Source organism: Stegastes partitus, unplaced genomic scaffold (assembly GCF_000690725.1).
Source record: "Stegastes partitus isolate 25-593 unplaced genomic scaffold, Stegastes_partitus-1.0.2 Scaffold234, whole genome shotgun sequence".
NCBI classification, from domain to species: Eukaryota; Metazoa; Chordata; class Actinopteri; family Pomacentridae; genus Stegastes; species Stegastes partitus.
In genome coordinates this window covers 203850-231109 of record NW_007577965.1, presented here as the reverse complement: position 1 = coordinate 231109, position 27260 = coordinate 203850, and the positions used below count along the sequence as shown (strand labels likewise).

Below are 27260 nucleotides of genomic sequence, written 5' to 3'. Positions count from 1 at the left end.
TGATTTGGCTTCATAACAGTTTTAAATTTGATCCACTTGAACAGTTTGCGGCCCTGAACATGTTCAGAAAAGCCTCCTGGTGGCCACAGCAGACATTTCACTTTCTCTCAAAACTAAGTGATGTATTTTCCGTCACATCCCCTGAACTAAACACGACAAGTTAAGCCAGTCTGTTCAAACTCTGAAACAAAGGCAGCCAGCTGATAATGCAAAAAAAAAAAAAAAAGTGTACATCTGTGTCAAAGTGGGGGACATTTGAAGGAGACAGTAAAGAGTAAGTTTAACAAAATAATCAAATGTGTTTGAAATATATTTTTTGAAGTCACTCTGTGTTTGGTACGTTCTTCTTGAACTATGAAGTCAATACTGAACATTGTTCTACTTTTTGTAGTGTGTCGGACTTAAGCTTTTAAACTCTACACAACATACCCACAACATGAAATTCTGAAATCAAGCCTTCATTCTCAGATAGTTTGATTTCCTTTTCTCGAGATGCACTTTGAATTATTCACATGAACAATTCCAGATGTAGCATTTGGTATCATTGTAATCCTGGACTATGAAGACACAGACATCAGCTTTTCTGTGTTACGTTTGTTTCAGGTGTAAAATCCATAATGTGGTCAAAGTAAAATGGCAGCAAAGTGTTTTTGCTCCATTTCTGAAAATATTCAGGGTTCCAAATTAGAAAAAAAAAAAAAAAGGTGAACGTGTCACCTTAAATTAGCATCATCTGAATATCACCGCTGTGAGTGTTTGCATAAAATATCAGGCTTTTGCATGAACTACCTTGGGTTTCACAGCAGGAAGCACACCGACTCTGTTCTGTTGTGTAATAATTTTAATTTACAGAACATTGTCAAATTGCATTACATTTAGTGCAAATAACACATCTCATGTACAACTTAGAAATATACAAAGTGTGTAGATTACTGACAAAATATCAAAATTAAAAACACTAAATGCATTCTTCGGCTGACGCTGCTCGTCATCTAGCTCTTGTAATTATCAGCAAAACAAATGATCCAGATCCTCCCGAACCTTTGACCCCCTTGGACTGAAAATCGGATGATAAAAATTTTTCAACCATGCAGATGTACTGATTGCAAAAACTCCCAACTTTTGATGGCATTAAACACAGTCTAAAGTAAATTTGAATCTTGAGGTAAGATGATGTGAAATGCTGACCCCCATCCCGTCCCCCCATCCCACCCCCACCCAGCTTCATTTCAGTGTTGATAAATGCACATCTGGTGGCTGTACAGTAGAGAAAGCCAGGACTTTTAGGTGTCATCCTGGTGTCTAAGGCATTCTGGGGGTAGTTTTATCAGTCGAAGGGCAGGAGGCCACTGCACTGTAGTGTGGCTTGTGAAATGTAATCTTAGCATATGACTGAGAGCGTAGATGATATCCTGCTCGACGTTTTATCCTGCACGAAAGCAGCAGGACCGATGTACAAACCCGACACTCATAAATGGACAGACATTGTTCCTGCCTTACGAGGGGCCGAAAACAGTGAAGAAAAACCTCCGGCGTACAAAATGCACCCGCTCGACTCTCAATCAAAGAGAGGAATCTTCAGATTAGACGCTGCAGCTGGTCGTCTGCAGAAATCCGTCAGAAACCTTTCAGACAGATACACTCTGACTGCAGCTTAGCATCCAAAGACCACAGTCAACTATCATCAGTTCGGCTGTGTCCGAAATATTGTCCAACATGAGTGAGTTAGACTTAGTAAATGCTTTTCATCTCCCATTATTACTGTCCTTGGCCCATAACTATCGTCAAATTCAAGCGTTTAACAGTCAATTCACATTTCTCACATTGGTAAACTAACTGAAAACTTATTCGGTTTTCTCTGTACAATACATTGTGTCCACGGTGCTCTCTGAAAGCTACTTTATAACAATCTAGAAATATAAAGATTTCAAAGCTTTAGGCTCTGACCCTCCATCGAACTGCAGAGAGAGTTGTCACAAGAGGGACAGGAGAAGGCGAGAAAGAGGAGATAGTGTACCACACCTCGTCAGTGCTCTTCCTGTAAATATCTACTTTCCTCTTTCATGGTAGTTACTTTAGCAGCAGCAAAACAAGTAGCTGTAACACTAGTGATTAAAGCAACCCCCCCCAAAAAAAAAAAAAAAAGTCAAGAAGAAGTGTGTAATCATAAGAAATGTACAAAACAATTTACAAAAAAAAAAGAAGCAAGTAATCGGTAACAATTTAAACTCACTTAGGAAACTCTTGAATTTCTGTACATACAAATGTACCCACGACCACCAGATGGTGCTGAGCCGATCTAATGTAGCTGGGATGACCACTACTGATGCATTAAAGCCATAAAACCAGTCTTGTCTTCGAGCAGGTGTCCAGTGGGACGTCCTGATGATATGGTGTCCTGCATGTAGTAGTTGGGAAAACACATTCTAACTGATAGGTGAATAGGTCATGTGGTCGTCAAGAGTCTGTTTAATTCTGAACGACGCGGGTCTGTCTGATGGACAACCTCGGCTCTCCACAAGCCTGAAACAAGAAAAAAAAAAAACACACATGAAATATCTTGACGGATTCCATAGATCTGTTTTTTTATGATTCAATTTTACAACATCACATTTTCAGTGTAATCAGTGCTCTTAGTTTAGCTGTGTATTCAGCTGAACAACAACATCTTTGGATTCTTGGTTACCTCTTGTGTTCAGAAGAGGATGGGCTTCCCAGCTGTTTTTTCCTGGACGTAGGAGGTGAAGCGTTTGAGGAACTTGGGATACTCTCTCTTGGCCACGGCTCTGAGGACAGAAGCCGGAGCCCAGCCTCCTGGGTTTACTGCAGACACACACAGGAAAGTGATCAGCACGTTTTTGTGGCGACTTACAGTGTGATGAAAACCATTAATCATAAACCCGCAGTGATTCAGTACATAGACGGCGGTGTGGGGCGCCCTCTAGTGACAGGGATGCAATTATTTTTCTTTTTTTCAAATGAACTCCCACGACCTGCCTGACTTCTCTGACAATAAACTGGCTCGAGATCCCTTCTGCGGCGCTTCTTTATGTCACAACCTCCTCGTCTGCAGGAAGTCAGGGGAGGGGGGGAGAGAAGCTGCACGAGTCTGGACTGAAATTTCAAAGACACGGCCTCATGGGCTGTCTAGTTCTTGTGTCAGTTCTCAGCTCTACAAAGACTAATTAGCAGAAAATTGGATGATACGTGTTGGGTGAAATATTTGAGAAGAGGCATAAAACAAACAATAGCAAGTGAGGAACATCAAAAGAAAACACGCCAGCTTCAGGCAGTTTGCTGACTTTATTTTTCTCATGTGTGACTCAAAATATTGCTACTGCTATTCTAATTTCTTTACAGCAACTTTGTGATCTGCAGCTATTTTCCCTACAATTGTGTTGATGGCTCAAAAACAAGCACTTACATTTGAATAGATTAACACCACCACCCACCAGCTGACTGACTGTATGACAAATCAAGCAAACACTCCAATTGTGCTCTCATTAATTTTTCCTGTGTGAATTTTTTTTTTTTTTTATACAAGCACGGACTGTCTTTAGATTAGAAATGAGAGTTTAACATTTGCCGTTTAAGGTAGGCTGGATGTTTCTACTGGGGCCGACTGTAGGTAAATTATATTAAGATTGAGGTTTTATTCTGCTGGCTGCCGATCTTGCTTAAGGCTAATATTCTGAGATCAGTTTATGGTCTGGAGAGGCACCTACCGTTGGCAACGTAGGTGATCTTACAAAGGATGTTGTCTCTGCTGATCTCTTTATCACCTTCAGGTGGGCTGACCAGTGTTTGGCAGATCATGGCGACATTGATTTTGGCACGAACACACCGGTTTGTAGGCTGAAAGCAAAACAAAAATATAAATTCAAACAATTCCCACGCTGCCACAAATCTCACTACAGCAGAACCGAAAGAGTGACTGTGGTTAGTAAAAATATTCTTTTTTTTTTTCAATGTAATGATGAAAAAGCTCAACAACAAAACTTTGTTTGACTAAGAGATGTTTGTAATTATATGCAGCACTGAATCAAATGTGTTTCTACAGTAACGATACACCAGAGTCTCTAAAAAGAGTTCAGGCCAAGCAGTGTGTTCATTGAACAGTCTTTGGCTGACTCGTGAAACACTGTATGATAGGAATAAGTTTAAAGCATTAACCGTCAACTACTACTTATATGAAGCAGGTTATCACTTATCCCCATGGGAACAAATTTGGCATCTCCTGTGTTTTTGGGCAGCTGGAGGCCAACATTTTATAATAATAATAATAATTGATCAGATGTAGAAAGTGCTTTTCTTACTCAGGGAGTAACTCAAAGTGCATACACCGTCAATTATTCATTCACACACATTCACTCTGGTGGTGGTAGCTACGATTGTAGCCACAGTTGCCCTGCGCTTACGGCCCCTCCGACCACCACCTCAAACAATCCATTCATACGCATTTACACGAGGCAAGGTGGGTGAAGTGTCTTGACACACCGACCATGACACAGGTTACAGGGCGGAATCGAACCGCCGACCTTCCGATCATTGACCGACCCTGAGCCACAGCCGCCCCATTTTCCAGAAGAGTGCATGTTTGGGAGATCGAGTCTGTTACTGTAACTACATGAGATTCCCTCGCCTGTCCATCCCTCTCTTAGGACACTAATTGGACATATTTTCACTGTTGTGGAATTCAGACAGCTTATCACCTGATGTTTCTAAAAAGTCAGTTATGTAATGGAAGTTACAACAACACCAACATCTAAATCAAACTCGGAATTACATCATTACCATCTACAGTTTTTATCAGCACACTGCCGAGTAACAGCAAAAAAAAAAAAAAACAGCATTTCATAATTTTTGACATTTTGACACTGGTCCAATGCTGACGAACACCAGGGAGCTGAGTGCTTAACTGAACAAAAGGAAAATTAATTACAGTGTGTATATAGTCCTGGATCACGAACAACACCGGGTGTGAGTTTCAGGGTTAATCTTACAAGAGCGTTGTCGTGGTCCACAGAGAAGTTGCAGACAAGCCATGTGTCGGGATCATTTTCATTTGTAGCCAGAATCTTCCTGATAGCCGACAGATAGAGTACGTCCCTCTGAGAGGCCGGCCACACTCTCTGAAACAGCCACAAACATCCAGATTTAAAATCAAGCAGGCTGCAGAACATTAGCAACCGGATGTGTAACGTGTTTCACCATAAACTCCATTTACCTTGTGCGTCTGATAAACAATGACGGCATTATCGGAGAGCGTTTCCACAACGTTGAAATTTTCAATGGTGGCTGAGGGAGCAGGAGTACAGGCAGGTCATGACATTGAAACAAAGGAAGTCAAAACACTCTTGATATGATGGTGCCTTCTGAAACAGTGAACTTACTCTCCCAGTCCAATCGGACAGCTGTATCCCAGAAGTAGTGGCAGACCTCATGTCCCGTCACCCCCTTCACAGCATGCGTAGCTTTGAGAGGATCCAGGACGATGCCGTTCTCCTCCACCTCTCTCCTGTACACCTATAAACAGAGCAGGAGACAGAAAAAAAAACACTAAATATTCAAAGCTTCCCAACTAATGACTAATAAAATGAGCTGATTGTAACACAATAGCTCATTTTATGGTTTTAATAGGTTATTATTTTCCATTGTGGCATGGATATCTATCTGAGTAGATCTTCTACCTCTGCTAGCTTATGCATAGACTCCAGTTTTGACTCACCAGTGCCTCTATTGTCACCAGAACACCTTTTAAAAATTAAATAAGACTTAAATATTCACAGCTGGCGACCGTGGGGAATGATTCACAAGCAGCTCTTCTCCTCTGTGCTCACCTTCATCTCTCCTTCTTCTATTACCAGCTGCCAGTTGGCATCTCCACCCACGTCCTGAAGGGAGTAAGTCATATGATTCTGCACCATCTCCTCCACCTAAGAGACAGACAGATATTGATTAAAATCACATCTTAGAGAGTCTTTTCACCTGCCTATACACATGCTTTAACACAGCCCACAGTTCAGGCGGAAAAAAAAAAAGCAGAATACACCATATTTAGGAATCCTTGGCTCAAGTTTAATGATTTACAGCAATCTATACAGCTTGCACCTGCGCTAGGTTCTTTCAGATGGTTTTTGATAACATCATAGGAGGCAAACAGGAAAACTATTTCCTATCCCTCTCAAAATCTTTGGAATTCCTAAAGCAAATACACGAGCCACTGAGCAGTAACCAAATAAATATTAGACACTTGATCCTGCTGGAGGGTGTTATTCAACATTCCAACAATACATTCGAAACACACAGTCAGTCTGGATTCATGCCTGCTCATGCTGCGGAAGAAGAAGAAGAAGAAGAAGAAGAAGAAGAGTGATGTGAGGAAAGGAAGAGGTGGAAATGAAGAGGTTTCTATTCTAGATTCCAGTCATGCAGCGTTTCACCAACTTCTTGGTGTGATAGCAACCGTTATGTGATGGGGACAACCTGTTCACTCCAGGAATTTCAAATCTGTCCAGTCAGGTTTTCATCCTCGTGGATCATCACATAACACGATAAACCTCGGTGTAGGGCTGAACAAGGAATCGATTACAAATTGAAAGTTGAAACAATGCACTCAGCAAATTGCAAAGGCTGCAGTTTAGGATGTTAAAAGGTGTGGCGATAAATAAGTCTGATGCTAGAGTTGCCTTTTATTTAATTTCAGCAGACTTTCACAAGTTGTTAATGCTCGCTCATTAATAAATAATTTGACAGCCACACCTTGTACATTTTGCAGCACGCCTGATCCAGGGTTTAAATTGTTGTGTCAATGACTTTACAAATTCGTGCCGTCCTCCTTGCGTTACAGTCACATGTACTAATGATCACTGACATGTTTTAGATCTATTATGAATATTGAACCGAAGCTCCACTTAAAAAAAAAAAAAAAATGCTGCAAATGAAATCACATAAATCAGCCCTACGTCGGTGTAGGAATCTATTCTAACATACTTTCCAAAGCACAGGAAATGTTTGTGAAATCCTGGAGCGAGTGGTTGGTAGACATTCTCATGCTATCGGCTCATGCTCTCTCTGACTGAGGTGGAAAGCAGCAGGTGCTTGCATCCCCCGAAGGTTTTCTAAGTTGACCAAATACAGTACCTGAGCGCTGAATCTGTGAATGTCATCTGAAGCGCTGACTAGCTCAACGGAGGACAAGGAGGAAGAATGGCTATGGGGCTGTACAGCAGAGAGAGGGGTTGAAAGAGCAAGGAATAAAGAACAAAAACAGAAAGAGGCACCACTGCAGCAGATCAAAGAAGATGACCAGAACCTGCTAAAGAAGCATTTCACATGAAGAGGTTATATAAGCTCTCAAAAAAAAAAATACTGCAGTAAGAAAAGACTGATTCTCTGTGCAAACAGATTAAGGTGAGGCATGGCGACATCATGAGCACGTGTTATTCAAGCGTAAACGCCAAGAAGCCACACGGCTTTATAGACAGGTCACACTGGTTGTAAGCTGACTAGGCTGTGGACAGGAATGATGAGGCAAAGTAAAGAGCAGCAACTTGTAGCCTTAAATTAGAATAAAGTAGGATGAGAATAAGGTGTACGGCAAAGAGAAAATAAGAAATGTGCTGCGCACCTTGTTGGCAAATCGGTGTGTACCGATGGTGGAGTAGGCGTCACCAGGAGGCACTGGAGTTAGTCGAGGTATCCTGACCTTTTCTGACTGGCTCTGAGGGGCACAGCGTAGGAGTTCGGTGAGAGAAAACAGATTAAGGTGATATACTTCAGGATACATCTGTGTATGTAGCTGTGTTTAAGTCATTTTTACACAGGCGGAAGATGGAAAACAATACAGATTCAGTATGTCTTCCAGAATAAAGGAGCAACTGGATTACGCATCCCAACTGACATTTTAACTATGCAATATACAGCCAATTTAGATCTTCAGCGCACCTGCTCCTCTATCTTGTCTTGTCTGTCCAGTGCCGCTTCCACCGCATCAAAGAATTCATCTTCATTTATCAGGCTGTTGGGCCCCTCCTGTGAAAAGGCAACAACAAGCAAATGGTATCAGAAGCACAGAAATCCTGTGAGAACGGCTCTGCCAAAGACGCAGAGTGATTTAAAAAAAAAAAAATGTTATGACAAACTCAAGAAAACTTTCTGCTGTCTGTTATCGAGCTGTTGCTGATTCATTTGTTTTATATAACTTCATCGTGCCTCATAGTCTGGTCCTCCATAGTGCGATTTTTTCTTCAGTTCATTCATAGCAGACTTGTAGGCATCTTCTACCCGCCTCCTCTTCTCCAGCTCCTGCACACACACAGTGAAATTCAATACAGTTAGTGTAATTCTGTCACTAATCCTAAATTCAAAAATCATTTCCCATTGTCCCAGCGACAACGCTTCAGTTCATCAGATTACAGATCATTAAAAGCTTGCAATAAAAGCTGAATAAGACAGAGGTCTGCACATCTCCAGTGTTCAAGTGAATCATTACAATGTGTAGCTGTGTGCAAACCCAAACAGGTTTTACATAAAGTCTCTTTGACAGAGGACAATACGCACACGTCTTACAACTGAATGACAAACGACAGACTGCTACCTTACAGATGAGAATGTAAAGCTCTGGATTATCAACACCACTGCTACTTGTGTTCCAGCCTATAACTTGAAAAATAACAGAAACCTCGTATTTGGTCTCTGTGTGGGAAAAAATAATCAAATTACAATAAAAATTGCTATGCAGGCTTAGCTCTACAAAAACCGCTCAACAACTCAGTTTACATTTTAGAGACTGCTGTCCAAATGGCAATAAGAAACCAAGAAAACTCCAGAAATTGTGGCTAATAGTATACTGTAATATAAAACAACCACTGTCTCCAGAGAACAATTAACCAGACACAAAGAGACGATGAAACCAAACAAAGTACAAAGGAAGGTGTAGACATACAGCAGTTGCCACAAAATAAACAGGAGATGACCCTGCTGTCAGCACAGATAACACGCACACAGAGAGGCAGAGACCTACTGTAAAGAAGCGACTGCAGGTCTGTAGAGGTATCCATCTTTGTGTTTGGTATTTCAGCCGCTCAGTACTCCTTTGTCGAGAAGGCTTCCACAAACTGCACCATGAAGTCCGAGCAGTCATTTTCTAACTCGCTGTCTGTACAAGTCTGAGTAGGTGTGCCCTGTTCCTTTCACTGTGTGTTGTATAACTATTTCTATATCTATATCTTTACTCCACATCTGCAGCTACACTTCACACACTTAATCAAACACTGATAAGTTTTAGCCCAAGTAGTCGAACTAACTGAAACACTTCCCAGCTTTTGCAAGTTTCTGGGTTGGGCAGCACGCCTTTACACACACACACACACACACACACACACAAAGAAACTGGTTTGACAACATCAGCTGGGCCGATCAGGATGTAAGCAAGAGGAGCTCTAAAGAGCATACCTTTAAAGAGACAGACCACTCTCTGGGTATTAATGAATGGAAGAGGGTTATGCTGCCTTTAATTACTCTGACGAAAAACAAAATTATCAAATAACAAAAGGCCTAAAGAGCCCATTTGTCCATATGCTCACTGAGCAATAGTTGTAATGTTAATAGCTGGTTTATAGTAACTATCTGTAAACCAGTTTTCAATCATTATTACTAGTTTGTGGACTATGGAATTTAGGAGCTCTTACTTGTTTGTTTATTCTTTTAACCACCAAAGCACAGATTTGTTTTAGGCTGAGTCCAATAACTTGCTTTACATTTACAGCAGGTAGTTGAACAGGTAGCTCAATTGCGAAATATCTTGCCAAAGGCATCTTAGGGACCGTAACATTTTCCACAGAAAATATATTAATAGAGCAGACGAACAGAATACCAAACAACTATACAAGTCACAAATAAGAACACACAGATATCAGGAACAAATTAAGACTTAACCACATACCCACACAAAGTCTTCAGTAAGCCAGAGAAGAACTCATAAAAACACATCTGAACTACATCCAAAGGAATCGTGTCCAACCTGTTCATTCACAGTATTCCATAGAGCTAGTGCATTTTACATGTGATGAATTTCAAAGTCAACTCAAGTAAATAGTTCAATAGCAAATCTTGCACCACCTTAACTGTCAATATGAACATCTGACCATTGTCACATCAATCATGTCTGGACATTCGGACAGCAGAGTGTTGCACCGTAATCTTATCACCTGGAGGACAGAGTCCAGAACACCACACTCTTGGTCATAACAACCATGTTCATAAAGAAAATGGAAGGCGGTTAGATTCTCAGTCAGCACCATTTCCACACAGCAGTGGCTGCCGACACGCCCACTCAGGAAACTGCTTATTATTCACTTGACACTTCACACACTGTGAGTGACGTTTATTTTAATTACTGTGTGCAGAGTCCAGTCTGTACCTTGTCCAGTCTTTTCTGCCAGCTGTCCTCTCGTTTTACCATCAGTTCGATGCAGTGGGACAACGTAGACAGGATGCCTGCTGTGGTGGCCTTGAACGTGATGGCTTCACCCTTAAAGTCTATCCCGTTCATACCTTTGGGGCTGGCAGGGGAAAACACTGGAGCAGAGAGGAACAAAGACATAATGGAACAGCTGCATCATGGCTAAATAAACATCCATGCTTCTCACATCTAAAGTGAATCCATTATTAACAGGCAAGGCAAACAACATTGATATATTCACAGATACTCTCAAATAAAGCAATAAATAGTCAGATACTATCTGCTGGTAGACTTACATTTCTCTTTGCTGCCATTGTTGTTGTGATTATATTCACCGTCAGGTCTTGTAGTTGTAGGAAAGTCATCTTCATCCTCCTCTACTACTGGTAAGAAAACAACAGCAACCTTAGCTCTAAGTACTGTCCTGTGTCCTGTGCACCTGCACATACAGAGCTAACAGCATACAGGTTATATCATAGTAGTACTCAGGCTAGACAATTCATATTCAGACAACTGCAGTTGACACATTGCACATTTTCTATCAAAAACATAATTCAGGATTCATAGATCATTTAACATACAGCTCAAACAAACAAACAAACAAATAAAGATTTTAAAGATGACAGAAAGGTTCGTCCCCAGAGTTTAAACAACCCTCAAAATATCCTGTATGTGGATATTGATTTCTGTTTCCTTTCTCAGTGGGTCTTACCAACCACTCTCCTTCAAATCTCCTGCAGTGTCAACAAGTAAAGACACTTAGGTCTATAAATGCTTTCCTTTGCCAGTAAACACATCAAGACTAAAGCCACATAATGGTGTGTTTAAGCCACAGATTACCTCTGTCTCTCTGAAATTCATCTTTGGAAAGAGCATCAGCACAGGAGTCAAAGTACTTCTGCAGGGTGTCCACTTGTCTACACAGAATGTCCCGGAACGTTTCCATTTCTGCGAGCTTCTCACGCAACCTGTGCCCCTTCTGCGCAGAGAAACGGAAGTAAAAGAGATGCAAACAACAGCATAAAAACTGGACAACATGTTGTCAGGGAAAAGGTTCATATCACTTTTGTTGTTTTTGCCAAAGACATTGGTCTGATGGTCAATAAAAGGAAAAAGCACAAAATGCAAATGACTAAGACTTGACTTTTTTAGTTTACAGCAGATAGACTGGACTGTAATCTGTGTTGTGAGCCTCTAACCTTGTATTGAGAGCCTATAGCTACATACTTTCAGTCCTGGCATGTTGCTAACACAATGTCATGGCTGACATGTTACACAACATCTTTCTACTTAGTCACTGTTGACTGTGTTTTACCTTGAAGGAGGATGTGGATGTGGAAGACAAGGCACTGGCTGCTGAGGTGAGAGACAACATGGAACCATGACGTCTCAGACTTGTTTCTGAACCGTAACCAGACTCAGCCTGCGATCCAGTCGGGCAGGTGGGAGGAGAGCGAGAGAAACAAGAAACAATAAAGTAGAGAGACAAAGAGGAAGGAACAGAAGATCAGTAAGTGCACACAAAACACTGAACAATCTGCAACATAATAAGAAAGTCTGATGCTCGTCAAAACTAGACGGAGTGAGATCAATTCTAGCAGTCGGCAGCACTGAGTAATGCTGAGCTGAACCACAGCGGGACCTACACCTACACAGAACAACTGTCTGCTGAGAGCGACTGCGGATGACATATGCATCATGCATCAACCCAGCCACGAGACCTGAGCTCTGCGGCTGAGAAACAGCGGAAATAAATTATAATGTGTTCTAGTGTGAACAGAGCTATTGCAACTTTCTGGAGGAGTATGGTGTCTATACCTTTTAGGAAATACAGTGCTGTCTCAAATGGCATTAGAAAACTATGACCAGGCATTAGGGAGCGGCAGTGATGGCTTTTGTTCCATTTAATGGCCAACTTATGACTGGGCGATGCCTGAGACTGCCAGCCCAGCAGAGTGACAGAATTTTATTATCATAATGTGTATGTGCATGCACACCCAGCCAACCACACCAAAGCAAAACACTGTTTGTCCCTCGTGCAGCTGTTAACTGTTATCCATGATATTAGTAAGAGACAGCTAATTCACGACCCAGTACACGAGCCTCACACTTCAACACATACTTTCCCTCAACCAATGCAACAGTAATGTCTGACATTCTTTTACATATGAATCAGGACTGTAACATGCTGGTGGTATGTTTTATGAGTCTAAATTCATTCGCTTCAGTTTAGTCATGGCTTTGCATCTATTTTCCACTTGATTACAAAATCAACAAGACACTGTAAGCTATTTCTGTTGCCCAATTGGCATCCAGAGGAATTTCCTAATAACAGTGAGTAAACTGAAGAGGGAGTCAGGTGACAATCTCAAGAGAGAGTACACACACACACATTCCTCTGCCAAAAGGATCCGACAACACAGACTGAAGAGAACTGACACTAAATACCAGCTAACAGGTAGTGAGCTGAGTGACAGCAAATAAGGTCCCAGTGTTTGCAGTTACAGGGTATGTTTACATTTATGCGGTCCAGAGATTACTGTGACAGTAAACAAATTAGTAAATGTAAGCATTTATGTAGCTCAAAGTAACACATTTTCTCCCAATTGCACAGGTTTATAGTAATAATAAACTCAGAAATAAATGTGCCGCGATGTTGAGAAAAAACAAGTGCAGAGTACCACAAACAAGAGTCACATCAAAAACAAGCACCAACTAAAATCCCTATAGAGATCACATAGTGTTTGATTTGTAAAGAGTCGTTTATAACATCTGATCTGTTCATACGAGACACACATTAAGGCAGTGGATTAAAAATCCCATTCACAACATACAAATAAATTCACCAATATCACAATGCAACACCTCCAGCATGAAAAATTATACAGTTCACAAAGCAACTTAATGTTACAACATTCACAAAACTACAGCTGTTACTAAAACGACACTGGAGCAACTAATAAACACAGTTTGTAGATGATAATGAAGTGTTATATTATTATGCAAAAACCGACTACAAACAAACATTTGCAGCTGAAACAAACTGATTCAAAAAAATAGTGGACAGTTAAAAAAAAAAAAAAATCCAGGCCGAACTGTGACTGGCTGGTCACACACTGCAACACAACACAGGTTTTTTTAATTATTATTTTTTAAATCACACATTTTTTTTTATTTTCCACACACAAACGGTAAAGCAAGTGGCAGAGCTGAGTACCAAAAGTGTTCAAATGGAAGTCAGTGATTGCTGACAGTTTGATTTGAGGTTTGCAACGTGATTTAACTGCACCTCTGACAGCTCCACAAATATTAAAAGCTACGCTGCCACCTTCCTTTACTAATTTCTTAATGCACCTTTAACACTGATTTAAGCTATATCATCATCGGTGTTGCTTTTATCTACAGTGTGCAAATCAAGTCCTTAAATAAAAAACACAAAACAAAACGCATGACTGTTTGCTGACATATTGAAGCAGCTTACATTTTAAACAACCGAGGCTGAAAGTTATCCAGTAACATGGGTAAATAAATGTTTGAAGGTAAATTGATTTCTTTCAGCACTATCTGTTAAACACAAGGGACTTGATGTATTTGCAGGCATCACATCGTGAACTGAGGAGCATGAATTTGTTTTTCTTTAGTCAGACTGAGACACTAGTTACTGAAATTAGAGACGCACGATTCATCTGTGGCCGAAAAGCAAGAAGATGGCATTTTTTTGTTCCTGGTCTGATAATTGAATTTGAGCTGCTAATTGCATCCGATTATGCGGAAGTGGTGGCTGAAATGCAACATCTTTTACCGCTCCCTTTCCAGTCAACCCACTGTTTCTTCTACACCCACAATGTGGATGGATAGATGTTGATTGCTCTTTAAAAACTGGTGTTGTATCAGAAAAAAAAAATACTAAAAATACATATATTAACGTTCCTCTTCACATTTTTGTACTCGTGAATATATTCAGATATTGTATCAGTACTGGCCACAAGAAATACACAGTTATTGGTTATAATTATTAGCTCTAAAATTCAATATAGATGCTGTTTTTTTTACTGAAATCATCATTTGGCACCAAGAGGCAAAAGCAGTACACTGCAATTAAGCAATGAAGACCAATCTGTGACCACACCAGACACTGCCGCCTTTATGCACCTGGTCAGCTGCATGACAATCATGCAAACTACATACCCACTTATACACAACATGAAATGGCGTCTTGAGTCCAAGGCTTTGTAATGGTAATGAGATGAGTGTACGGTGACTGACCATAGCAACCTCAGACTACTTCTACACATGTGAGCTGTAGAGAAATCACCTCCCAGCACACAGCCTGCATGCAGTTCATCTCTAAATAACAGGGAGTCATTTCTTACCAGGTCTGACATGCAGTAGAGCTCAACGGTAAAGCTAGTTCATCTGTGAGATTAATTTCAAAAACTACATGCAAGTAAGAAATTTAAATGAATGCACGGGCAACAGTGTGTCATGTACAGTAATCATTCGTGTCACAACACTGGCGTACTAATGAAAGACCTCAGTGAGGAGTGGCAGTGAGCAAGCAGCATGCAAACATGCTAAAAGCCCACCATTCGGCCATTCCAACAGCCAAAGCAGAGCAGGACACTGCTGCAGTCCTGGCGGTTTGCTGGCCCCAACATGGCCAGGCGCTCCCTCAACAATCCCAATGTTCAGACAATTCAGAAGCTTTAATCCAGTATTCCCGTTTCCCTGGACACACCTCACTATGGAACAAAAGGGAAGAGGAGGAGGAGGAGGTGGAGAAGAGATGCCATACAGGCTTAGCTTATCTGATCAAGCAAAAAGCAAGCAGCAATAAGAGATGGAAGGAGGAGGAAAAAGTAGTCATTCGCTCCGTAGCAATGAGAGGAGAGGCAGACACCAGCTGCTCCATGAGACAGAAGAGGCAGACTGGATTGAAAGGAAGAGTCTTGTAATTCCTCGGCAGAGCGAAGCACGGTCTGCTTTCAGTCAGGTCCTCTGCAGGCACACACACATGGGCTTAAGGAGACAAACACGCACATGCACTCCACTCTGCGCACATACATCAACAGACCACACACCCTGATATGTGAAGCCTTTTCATCTTGGCCGTCTTTATGTCCAGCATCCATCACTGAGCAAGCAAGCGTGACTGTGTGTGTTTGCATGGAAAAGTGAGAGCGAGAGTGGGGTAAAAATGGAGGGTGCGTGCACGTATGCATCAGAGAGAGAGACGACGGCTGTCTGGGGCTGTTTGTGTAATAAACCAATAAAGTATCAAATGGGTGGGCGAGCGAAGCAGCCTACTGTGTATTATGACAGAGAGAGAGAGAGAGAGAGAGAGAGAGAAAGGCAGAGAAAGAGAGAGAGACAGAGAGGGAGAGAGTGGGAGGCAGGGAACAACATTAGTCTGGATCTTCTGCTTTACTTCTATCTACCCACCTCTCCTTTTATCCCTTCCAGCTCTGATTTGCTGATTTCTCCTTGAGCATAATCTGGGCCAGGAGTGTTCAGACGGTGCCCCCAACCAGGCTTAAGAAGTGGCGGAAAAACCACAGTTAAACACAGGGGGTTTTCCCCATCCCCTCCCATATCACCCCCCTGAATCTGCCTGAATGGATCAGTCTTCTCCATAAAATGCAGAGTTTTATGTGTCCCTCTTGATTTTTGCTGCTGTGAGACCAGCCGATTAAAAAACTGCATTATTCATCAAGAGCAGCACTTAACGTCCCTACATTTAGCACGACTTTTTCCCACCACCAACACAAACACACCCACACATAAAAACACAAATGGACCTGCACAAAAACTGTTTTCCCCTGACCGGTCAGAATTTGTAATATGGAGATGATGCTCGTTTGCGTTTGCAAAGTGGCTAATGAGAGGCACTTAAAAGCTGCAGTCATGACTCGTTCAACATATATCAAAGCACACGTATAGCTGGTAATCACGAACATTAACACAGAAGCATGAATGTTTGAAACTGGCACAAAAATATGTAACACCTAAAATAAAAAAACTTTAAAAAGTGACCAATAAAGATTAAAACTAGAATAAATGATCTGTCATCACACTGATGTTGGAAAGATACTACATGTATAAATGTATGTGTACTCTCCTGTCACTAGTTTTTCTGAAGAAATTAATTATAGCACTAGCAATGGAAAAAGAAACTACAAATGAAATGCTCATATTTTTAGAACAAGCAGTTTGTTTAAACACAACAGCAGAAAAGTTGAGCTAGTTTGATGAATACTGTCTTTGGTTTTGATGCAAATATAAAACCCACAATGCATGTAGTGAGCGTTGCAAGGTGCAAGTCCTTCTTGACCATTAGGGAGCAGTAAAGACACGCCACCTACAGTCATGCTGCAGGTGGTGCTGCATTCATCTTGCTGAGGTTACTGTAGGTCAGAGTCCAGATGTAACCCTAAAATATTCTCACGCCTTCGTTAATGGACTGGAGACCTGAGGTCACTCGCGCTCACATTAAAAACATCCAGCAGCACTAACAAAACCATCCACAGCACTATTTTAGTGCAGAAGCAGGACTAGTAAGTATTCACAGGACAGTGATTATTGTTTTTTCCTGTCAGTGTTGTTGAATTTTCATTTTTATGTGGCAAACACAACACTATATATACACATATCAATATAAATAAACAAAAACAAACAAGATGGTAAACTTGCTGAATATTTAAAACACACAAATGTGAACTAACCTACAAATTAAGTATAGCTTGCAGTACTAGATAGTTTTGAATGGACCACAGCAGTATGTTTTGCACATATAATGCAGTATTTTCATTCACCAGTATATATCCTACAGGCATACTGATTAGAAACTAAGAAAATTTTGGGAGGGGGGTGTGTTTGTTTTGTTTTTTTTTGTTTTTTTTACAGATGTGTTGTGAAAAACTTAAAAAACCTTTTCTCAATGTTTACACATCAGGTTTGTCACTAATGTATAATGTTTAACTTACCGCATTTGAACCATCTTTGTAATGCTTTCAGCAACTCGAGTGCATTATCTATCAAACACGACCAAGCCTAATGAACTCCTGAATGAAGAGCTCACCATAGACTAATAAAAACACCCATGTATTATACACATAAGCCTAAAAATAACCCTTTGACATATTATCTGACCCACATCCAGTTCACTTCACTCCCCTCTTGTTGGGGCGGGCAGTCTGATCAGCCTGATCTCAGTTTAAATAGTACAGATCACGTCATTAAATAAATAACAGTCCTGTCCAAACTTTCCTACTGCAAACGAGGCGTGATCAGTTGTATCACAATTACAGCTGAACTTCAGACCTTGCGGGCCGACAACATTGTATCTGTGATGTGGTTTTGTTCCATCCACTGCCCGGCTACATTTTCCACTGGCAGTGTTTCAGAAGCAGAATATTTTGTCCTGCTGACTTTTGTGACTCGCCGATTTGTTCATTTTTTCCTAATTTTTGTGCCCCTATCATTGGCATGTAAGCTACATTGCTAAAAGAAGTTTCTTTCCTGGTGCCTCCGTTTATTAATGTGATGTAGCGATGTAATATAACTGAGAGTCTGCACAGAGCGTTTCATTTTGAAAATCATAAGGATGCTTAATGATGCTCCTGTCTCTGACTTTCTGCTGACTTAACCTCCATGTGCAGCTTGACGCGGCTTCCGTCAAAAATAGGCTAGCCACGTATTTTTAGCGGAGTAGAGCAGAGAGACACTTTTGGGATGCTCCTGAAACATGTTGTGACACGTTTGATTGAATTTCAAGCACTGCCGAGAGCAAGCAGCAACTTCTGGGGCTAAACGTGAAGCCATAGCAGAAGTGGCAAAAACTACCTCAAACGACCACTAGAGGTTGGCTCCACAGTTCAGTCACTACAGAGCCTCGTGTTAAAATACCAAACTTTACAGCAGAAATAAACAGAAAAAATCCATTTTTGTCTCTTTAGCAAATTCCTCCATTCATGACAACTGAAGGGGGGTGAATTTTTACACAACTCACACATTAAAATTAGGCTGCAAGGTGGCTCGGTGGTTAGCACCGTTGCCTCGCAGCAAGAAGGTCGCCGGTTCATGTCCCGGTGAGGACACCCGGGATCTTTCTGCGTGGAGTTTGCATGTTCTCCCTGTGCAGCGTGGATTCTCTCTGGGTTCTCTCTGGGTTCTCCGGCTTCCTCCCACAAGGTCCAAAAACATGTTGAGATTAACTGGTGATTCTAAATTGTGTGAATTGTCTCTAAGTGTAGCCCTGTGATAGACTGGTGACCTGTCCAGGGTGTCCCCTGCTTTCGCCCTAAGTCAGCTGGGATAGACTCCAGTCCCCCCCGCGACCCTAGTGAGGATTAAGCGGTGTATAGATAATGGATGGACACACTAAAATTGTATTAACAATTGAAGTCATTCATAACTAAGGGCGTGGTTGCTTTGACTGGCAGGTAGGTGCTGTCACAAGACAGTTCATGGCCCAGAGAGGTTTGCATGGCCCGCCTTGTCTCTGATCTGTCTCCACCTCTTTGCTCATTTTTGGATTAACCGGAAGTTTGGCAATGTCAGGAACTGCCAAGATGGCGACGGCTGGCCACCAGACCAAACCTCAAAGCCACTGTTCAGAAAACCTGTGGATGACGTCATGAATGGTGTGTCCATTTTTTATATAGAGTCCATGGTCTAAAGTAGATGCGTCACAGCTGGAACGCAATGCAGCTGTCTCAGAGGCCAGCACACACTTAGCAACTTGAATGTGTAACTCCTTTTGTAAACACAACACAGTTTGGTGTACGAAGAATAGCGGGACCGCTGGACTAACATCCTGAAATAAGCGTCAAACAAGTATAGATAAAAATCACCACTTCTGGTCAGAACAAAATCAATGTGAAAACAGGATGTGGAGATTTGTGAGTCGGGCCTTTAGCCTTGACTTCAAGTGAATGTTTTTTTTTTTTTAATCCAGGCACTCATATACACAACTAATCATGTGATCCCATTAGTTCGCTTAAATCTGTGAGGAGAACTGTGGTTCAGACTGTCGACTTGACCCTAGAGGATTTTTATATAGTTGCCCACCCCTTCTATATGTTAAGAAGCCACACAGCACTGGCTAGATGTCTCTGCAGAGTAAGCAGCTGCCTACTATCTGATGACAGGGGATACCCCCACCTCAACACCTCACTCCTCAGATTCCTCACATTCCCAGAGTGAAGGGCCGTTTGTGTGTCTGTGCGAGTATGTGTGTGAATCCCGCCACACCCAGCTCACTGAACAAAACAGATAACTCCCTGTCTGTTCCGGAAAAAAAAAACAAAAAAACCACCGTGACCCGAAGTTCGACCTTAGTGATGGAAGAATGTGAAGGATGCAGCCAAACTCTGCATTAAGCAAGTGATTAGACAAATTAAAAAAGGACTATATATTTATTATGGCCTAAGAGCCGGCATAGTACAACAGTAGAAAATTTGTTCTGACTCTTGAAAACCCCCAGAAAAGCTAACAAAAAAACAACCAAAAAAAACCTCTAAACACAACAGGGTCTGGCACACTAAGAGTAATTAATCTGTCTGGGTAATGCAGCTAGTTGCTTACTAAATAAGCATAATTCCCCTAAATAACTAAATTCCAAGAAAGTGAGTATGGCAAGCAAAGAAAGTCAAAGAAGCCAACTATAAAATTTCAGAAATAACAAGAAGGAATATTCAGAAATTTATGCTAAAGAAAGGAAAAACTCAAACTACTCACCTTGTGCAGTTCTATCGACTCAATCCACTGGAGTCTGTGTTCAGGATCCTCAGCTCTGAGGTACCAAACGCTGTCGTTCACGCTGATGTCAAAACGACACTCGTCAAACTCATGAGGCTGCACAGAGAGAGGAGAGGGCTCATGAATAGTTATTAGGCAGAGTGCATGAGTAATGTCAGGAAATACTATGCCCAAAACCAAATATCTGTATTTGAATATCAAAGTACAAAAACAAATAGAACATTTTTTCCCCTAGTTCTACAAATTTACTGGGGAATAAGAGCAGAAACCTGCAGTAATGCCTCTCTGGCTGTCTTGCAGTGATACACTGTGGATACACATGGACTCAATCAGTCACAGAAAGCATATGCCACACAATAAACAGGAATTTTAATTAAAAACTGATGTCTTATGTCTGCTGTCGCACCAGTAAACGACTGTTGCAGAGCTGTGCAAAAACAAAAACAAAACGGAATACAAACTAAATAAAAAAAGCAAACAACGCTGATGAACCTGGATTGTCATAACCTTTCCTTCAACTCGGGGGCAAAATCTTCAACTATCAGACTCCCCCATCCTACAATGCACCCCACCCAGCTCCAACCACTGATCGCCTTAGGCACCCAAACACGTGCAACAAAGAATTCCCTCGTTTCCTCTGAGACTGGAATTTGACCACTGCACTCAGCTGAGTAGAGATCAACCCTGCAAAGGTTCACAATAAGAAATAAGACACAGTTGAGTTGAATCTCCACGTCCCCCTCCCTTTTTCTCCTCAGTATAATCACGCATTCAGCTGCCCTGTCAGCTGACATAACCGTGTTTTGCCCAGATTGAATTAGTGTCACTGAATGACGCTCATGTGCTGGCTTATTTGCTGCCACTGACAACAGCAACATACTCTGAGCACTAAGTGTCAGCCTACATAACTTTATGCAACACTGTCTTTACACTTTAACGCTGGTATTACATTTCACAAGTTGCATGCCTAGAATGCATGGAGGCGTAGGTTATCTATGACCCTCGAACGCTTTCTATTAAAGTCCCTGCCAGCCTCACTCAGACAGGTGTAGCGTCAAATATGCCCTCCGGTTTCGAAATTTCCCCGTGAGGAGGGGTGTGCAATGGTAACCTCAAGTGCATCCAGCCATGATGGTTACTGCCCAGAAAAATCCAGTCTATCTTACTGTGCTGTATCAGGCACGGACCATAAACCTCAGCTTTACAATCACGTTTATAACTCTTCCATTCTGACTAGAACATTCTCTTTCTCCTTGCGTAAGCACTGCTGTATATCCATGCTGCATTGGCTTTTTTCCTGGGTAAAGGACTGTGGAATCTTCAGTGTTAGGAAAGAGGAGGTTATCAGTCAAACACTGATAGTTACAGAACTCTGAGAATGAAGTCTTCCTTCTATGCACCACCTTTAAACCAGTGCCTGTGTGTGCGGATATGTTTGTACTACATCTAAAATATGGCCAACGTCATAAAAATAAGTATTAATTTTAACTTATACAAGATAGTGCAGCACAAAAACACAAATGCACAGACAAAAGCTTGAGCTGATGTGAGCTTTTGATACAAGACCTTTGCATGCAATAGGAATTTGTAGACAGCAACAGTTCCTGCACACTGTGCTTCCGTATGAGGACAGTCTGGTGTGTGTCTGCAGCTACACAGCATGTAACAGACTGATGTTAGGCAAGAAAAGAAACAGAGGCTTGTTTCTGCATTCCTGAGTCCTCATACCACGGTCTCCTCAGACTGAACTGGCTTTAGATGTTTGAAAAAGAGAAGCAGTAAAAAGTGGGTGTGTGGGTCATACTACTCTGATTATTAGTAAGCGTGTGTAATAAAACTGTGTACACTCCTAGTTAGGCTAATATAACACAATTACAAAACGCTCTGAATGTCACGTGGAGCCCCATTCAGGTCTACACAAACACAGAAATTGGCATAATGCACACATAAATAAGCACTTTCACTAGGGGAACCTCACTGTAACCTTTCATGTTGCAGTTTTAATCCAGTTTCGAATCACATAATCCTATTGCACAAATCACAGTAAAACCATTAGTTTGACCACTGGTGGTATGCTCAGAGAGAGCAGTGAATATTTAACCAGGGTGTGGGATTTCAGCTTATCTCTTAAACTAGAGGCCAGCATAGGAAGAATGCAGGTCCAGTATCTACAAAATGTGGTCAAAGCTTACATTTTAAACCGTAGAGAACACCGGCTTCAAGTGGACAATAATTGCCATGGAGAAACAGACGTGAGAGTGCGCTCAAATGATCGCTCAAGCAAGCAAGCAAGCCTCGGTGTACTAAAACACAGGCCTCTACCTGTGATCTTAATAACAGCCTCATTACAAGTTAATGTTTACCTTTTTATCTCAGAGGAACATAGATCATAGAAGTTCTACTCTGTCGAGAAGCAACTCTCTTCCAAGAGCACTGATTTATAAAAAGATGCCCATCTGATGTTGAACAGGTGCTAAGCTCATTCTGCTTTCTATTTGTGCATTAGACAGCAGCAGAGTAATGTTCGCTCCTCATACCAGCGTAAATACTTACTGTGATGACAGCCTTGCTGAGGCACAGAGACCCCCTGCAGCCGTACTCCCGCTCATCCTCCGACTTGTAGTAGCTCAAAGTATTGTTTTTCAACACGACCCATCGGTCCTGCCACCCGTGGATGTAATTTGTCCACTGTGAACACACAGGAGATGCAGCACACAGTTAGCCACACACTGCAATCAACAGATAATACTGATGTCTATGCAAGGATTAATACTGCTAATGTAGCTCATTAGTCATGTGCACCTACTTTCTGACAGGCAGAGCTATTAAAACTGAGCTAAAAGTGATTTCTGCAGCACAACACACTGACATACAAACTGATGGCTGTGCAGATTCTCACTCACGCAAGCTTTGCTAATCTAAAAGCGTCAGTAAAAAGCAACTGGACTTCTCTTTTTTGGCTCTTGGAGATGTTTCACCTCTCATGCAAGAGACTTCTTCAGTTCAGCTGCTGTTTACAGAAGCTGTTAGGATCCACAGTGATTCACCTAAAGTTACCTTGCTCAAAACGCCTCCAAACTCCACAGGCTGTCCGGATTCCGGGTCCACATCCTCGTCCGAACCCGACGATGAACTCTTTTCGGACATTTAATTTTAAGTTTCAGTGGAAACTTGAATCAGATTTGTATCGAGAGAAGCACGTAGCTTAACGCTAGCTGCTAGATTAGTTATCGGTTCAAACGCGTCACGGCCAAACCTGCTGACAGCTTCTTCAACTTAGCCTCAACGTCGGCAAAACAATGTTAATTAGGCATTAACTGGACGCACAAAACATCGGCTGGACGGCGGTGTTTATCTCGGGTCGTCTGACACACTTAAACCGAGCTAGCCCGTCTGTTAACAAGCAATTCTGGAGGTGACAGCTGCCCTTCAATTCCTCGCTTTTGCGGGCTTTGTTTTGAAACTGACGTCGAATACCAATGAGACGAGCTAACTTAGTTAGCGTTAGCTGTCAAACGACGCAACTAGCTAGCTTGAACTTAACCAGCAACTTGTGACTGCTCTCGTCCGCTGTCCGGGCTGCGGTCGGTAACCGGAGAGAGAGCCGTGTGGAAGGCCTTCGTTTTATCGCTTACACCTCAACTTCGTGGTACAAATGACGAGCAACGGAGTCGCCGCTGTAGTTCCGCAGCTCAGTTAGCAGTAGTGGACGGCTGACTAGCTTGTCTTGATTCGGGTCGGGGGGAGGAGCCCCGCAGCCACGCTTTACTGTGTACCTGCTGCGTGCTGGAGCGTCAAGCTGCACAGCTCCACACACACACACAGCCGCTGTAAAATTAAAAGCAGGCAACGTTAAAAGTAGGAAATGCACTGGGGCAGACGTCGCATCAAGTCAATTAAATGCTTTAATCTGGAAATATGCTTATTTTAAGACGTTTTATTTGTCTGAAATGACACAAATCGTGCCACGCGGGTTGTCCGCTGAATGTACTTTGCACATACAGACTTTGCAAGTAAAATATAGGTGTCGTGCCTCTGTGGGAACAATTACATGTCTGTGCATTAGTTTCCTTGCTCCGTGTCGTTAAATATAGCCAATCCAGTTGTTTTTACTCGTTTTAAAAGCTTCAAAGGTTTGTCTCAGCTCATATAATGCAGTTTTACACTTGTCAAAAGGTGATCCAGCCCCTGCATTGCGACTGAAATGTTATTAATGCATCCAAATAACTTGGTTTTATGTATGAGGGTCATATTTTCTACAATAAGATCGCACCCTTCATGTTAAATCTGTATTGTCCAGTTTATTTGCGTCTGTTTTTATCTTGATCAGTGATAATCTGAGGTTAAACACAACTTTATATCTGTGGTGAAGGCAAATGTGTGTTTGTCAAACTTTAAAGTTTGTAGTAATTGATAAATTATGACCAAACGAAATGTTTGCACTTAATATCAGGATTGATTATAAGCAGTACTATAGTATTGTCTTTGTTGTTTTTGTATTAACATATTCAGTATCATTGGTTAGACTGTAATTAAAATGATTTACGGATGGATTTTGTGCATAACTAAGAAATTATCTCTTTTCCAGTTATCATATGGAACATAATCTTTAACATTAACCCTCATGAATGAAACCAACTCACATGATGCATTAATAAAGAAGGCTGCAATCTGTTTAGCAAGTAGAAAGCTGCATTGTGAGTTGAACTGGCCCTTTAAAGCCGTTTAAACCAGTTAAAGCTACTGGACTGGTTATTATCTAGCTGGTAAAATATTGCAGAGACATGAAGATTGTTCCTGCAGAAGGGTTTTGGCAGATGATCACTTTTTGGCACAAGACCTGTTCTACGGGTTTTTATTTTGGCTGACAGCTTGGATATTGCGAAGGTCTGAAATGCTCTGACTGGTGTGCTGAGGGTGAACAACTGAATCCTGTATGGTTTTAAGTAAAGTCTACCTTTATTCTTTGAGGGTTTTTTTTTGCAGAGATCTTTCAGATCAGCACGCCACAAACTATGCCAAAGGTTACATTACGCAGCATTTTTTTGCGCTTAGTTTTCTTCCGTGCGCCACTTTTCTCGGTGGATTTCGTGTACTTGAGACACGCCGATAGAACGTCACTCTGAAGTCCAATACGTCAACTCATATCAGAGGAAAAACACATGCTTTTCAAGACATAAATATCGGAAGTTTAACAGACGAAGTCATCACCGCCTGCAGGTTTAAGGGAAACCGTTCATGTAGCTCCGCCCCTTCACCGATGACGTACCGCGGAAGTGCCGCCAAAACCTCCCTCGTCACTTTTTCAAAACATGTAGGGACATGATCGTTAGACAGCTGAGCAGTTTGATTCACTGAGGTGTTGCTATTTAGGAGGGGGGAGCCACATTTCTCAGATACGGTTGGTTGTCTGGTGTAGCTCGAAAAGGGGCACACATAATGGGACACACAGCTGCGGTATGTTAGCGCTGTATCGACTAAGTTTAGAGTAGAGTCGAGATCGTTACACCTTGGGCCACACTGCCCCAGAACAAACGACCGTTTTCCCATCAAGGATCAGTTCTTTGCGATGGAGAATGGAGCTGGATCCACCAAAGAAGAGGGCTTCCTTTCCAGGATGGCGCTCAATGACAACAAGGCTGGTATGGAGGGTCTCGACAGGGACAAAATCAACAAGATCATCATGGAGTCTTCCAAGGTACACAACTCACAATTCATTTTTAAACAATGGATCCATCTTCACACACATAAACACGCTTGGTCTTCTACACAAAATTGCCTCTGAGATGATGTGAATGGTTCACCTGTGCAACCAGAACAAAAGAATGTGTATAAAAGTATAAATCCAGCTACAGTTTGCTGTGGACAGTAGAAACTGTGACACACACTTTTGCAGACTCTGTGTAATGACATACAGTCCACAAAAATAGATGTGCTATTGCAGCTTTTCATTACAGCTGTGCTACAGAGTTTATATAACTCTTCATTGTCCTTGTCCTTCCCCTGCAGGGATCCAAGTTTTATGAGAATGAGCTGAAGAGAGAGCAGCAGGTGAACCGGCGCATTGAGAAGATGATGCTACAAAAGGCACAGATCACAGAGCAACAGTTAAAGAAAGCACAAGTTCAGGTAAGACGTATTACGGACTTGCCTGGTTAAAGTTGGCATTAGTTTCTTTGAAGGTGTTCTTCACATGCAGACACATATGATGACATGTATGAAATCACATTGTAAACATGTTGCTTAACGGTTTTTCATTGAATCTCTCTGTGTAGGTGGAGAGGATGGCCTCAGTGCTGGAGAGGAGCCGCGATCTAAGCCGTGTGATTGTACATGTGGACATGGATGCCTTCTACGCTGCCGTGGAGATGAGAGACTGTCCTGAGCTGAAGGACAAGCCCATGGCTGTAGGGTGCATGAGTATGCTGGTGAGTTAAAGATCCCTTTTGCTTTGCTTGCACATTCTTCTATTCTTTTATTTTTGTATTCTAGAAAGCATATCATGAGCAAAATACGCAGTCAAATGCCATGTCTGAGTATTTTCACCCTGAAACTGCAATGTAGCGATGACATCTAAGATATTTTAAAGTAGAAAGAGATTATTTTCTTTGCAAATATGTTTAAATATGTAACTTTGATACACAGAGATGAGTTTTTAGGGACTGTAAAATAGTGGCCAAAGAAATTTGACACACTTATCACAGAAATTTCAAGGATCGTTTATGATGAAGGCAACAGATACAGAACAGACTGTGCTGAGTAGCTCAAATTTATTTGAACACAGACGGGTCAGTGTAGTTCACTCACAGAGTACTACATTCTGACATGTGATTAATTTAAAATATTTTAATCACAGCTTGTCAAATAATAGCACATTAACAGAACACAACTAAATGCGACATAACTAAAATATTAATGGCAGTGGCAATTTAATTTTTATAGCACATTTAATTCCACTTAAACTCATTCTGCTTTACACTGAAAGACAAAAATGTCAGAATATAGGCATAAATGTGAGAAAATGGGCAACATAGAC

The 27260-nt window shown here is 41.6% G+C and overlaps 2 protein-coding genes across 4 annotated transcripts in view; one reads left to right on the top strand and one right to left on the bottom strand.

Moving 5' to 3' along the window:
- Positions 1–826: 826 nt before the first annotated feature.
- On the bottom strand, positions 827–23936 carry cert1 (ceramide transporter 1). Of its 3 annotated transcripts, none has more exons than XM_008281457.1 (18): positions 23282–23936; positions 22778–22912; positions 20204–20320; positions 11781–11888; positions 11306–11444; positions 10762–10848; positions 10424–10581; positions 8215–8307; positions 7948–8034; positions 7631–7723; positions 7144–7221; positions 5841–5936; positions 5394–5526; positions 5228–5298; positions 5004–5132; positions 3726–3855; positions 2687–2823; positions 827–2523 (listed from the first exon to the last, which is right to left on the bottom strand). In XM_008281457.1, the coding sequence occupies exons 1-17, from the start codon at positions 23369–23371 to the stop codon at positions 2696–2698; spliced, it is 1872 nt and encodes a 623-aa protein (XP_008279679.1). In that variant the 5' UTR covers positions 23372–23936; the 3' UTR covers positions 827–2523; positions 2687–2695. The 3 variants fall into 3 exon arrangements, with proteins under 3 accessions (XP_008279679.1, XP_008279681.1, XP_008279682.1); XM_008281459.1 differs by having other exon boundaries at positions 10762–10845; XM_008281460.1 differs by lacking the exon at positions 7144–7221.
- A 1594-nt stretch (positions 23937–25530) lies between these two features.
- The window catches only part of polk (polymerase (DNA directed) kappa), a 9188-nt gene continuing 7458 nt past the window's right edge, over positions 25531–27260 (top strand). The window contains exons 1-3 of the mRNA XM_008281456.1: positions 25531–25922; positions 26234–26353; positions 26500–26652. Coding sequence (XP_008279678.1) covers positions 25794–25922; positions 26234–26353; positions 26500–26652 — 402 coding nt within the window. The 5' untranslated portion in view covers positions 25531–25793. The remainder of the gene's footprint in view (positions 25923–26233; positions 26354–26499; positions 26653–27260) is intronic.

Coding starts and splice junctions, on each gene's coding strand:
- cert1 (XM_008281457.1), bottom strand. CDS start 23,371: ATGTCCGAAAAGAGTTCATCGTCGGGTTCGGACGAGGATGTGGACCCG. Junction 8,308..10,423: donor GGCAGAAAAGACTGGACAAG/GTACAGACTGGA, acceptor GTGTGTGTGCAG/GAGCTGGAGAAGAGGAGGCG. Junction 3,856..5,003: donor TGGACCACGACAACGCTCTT/GTAAGATTAACC, acceptor TTTTGCTTTCAG/CCTACAAACCGGTGTGTTCG.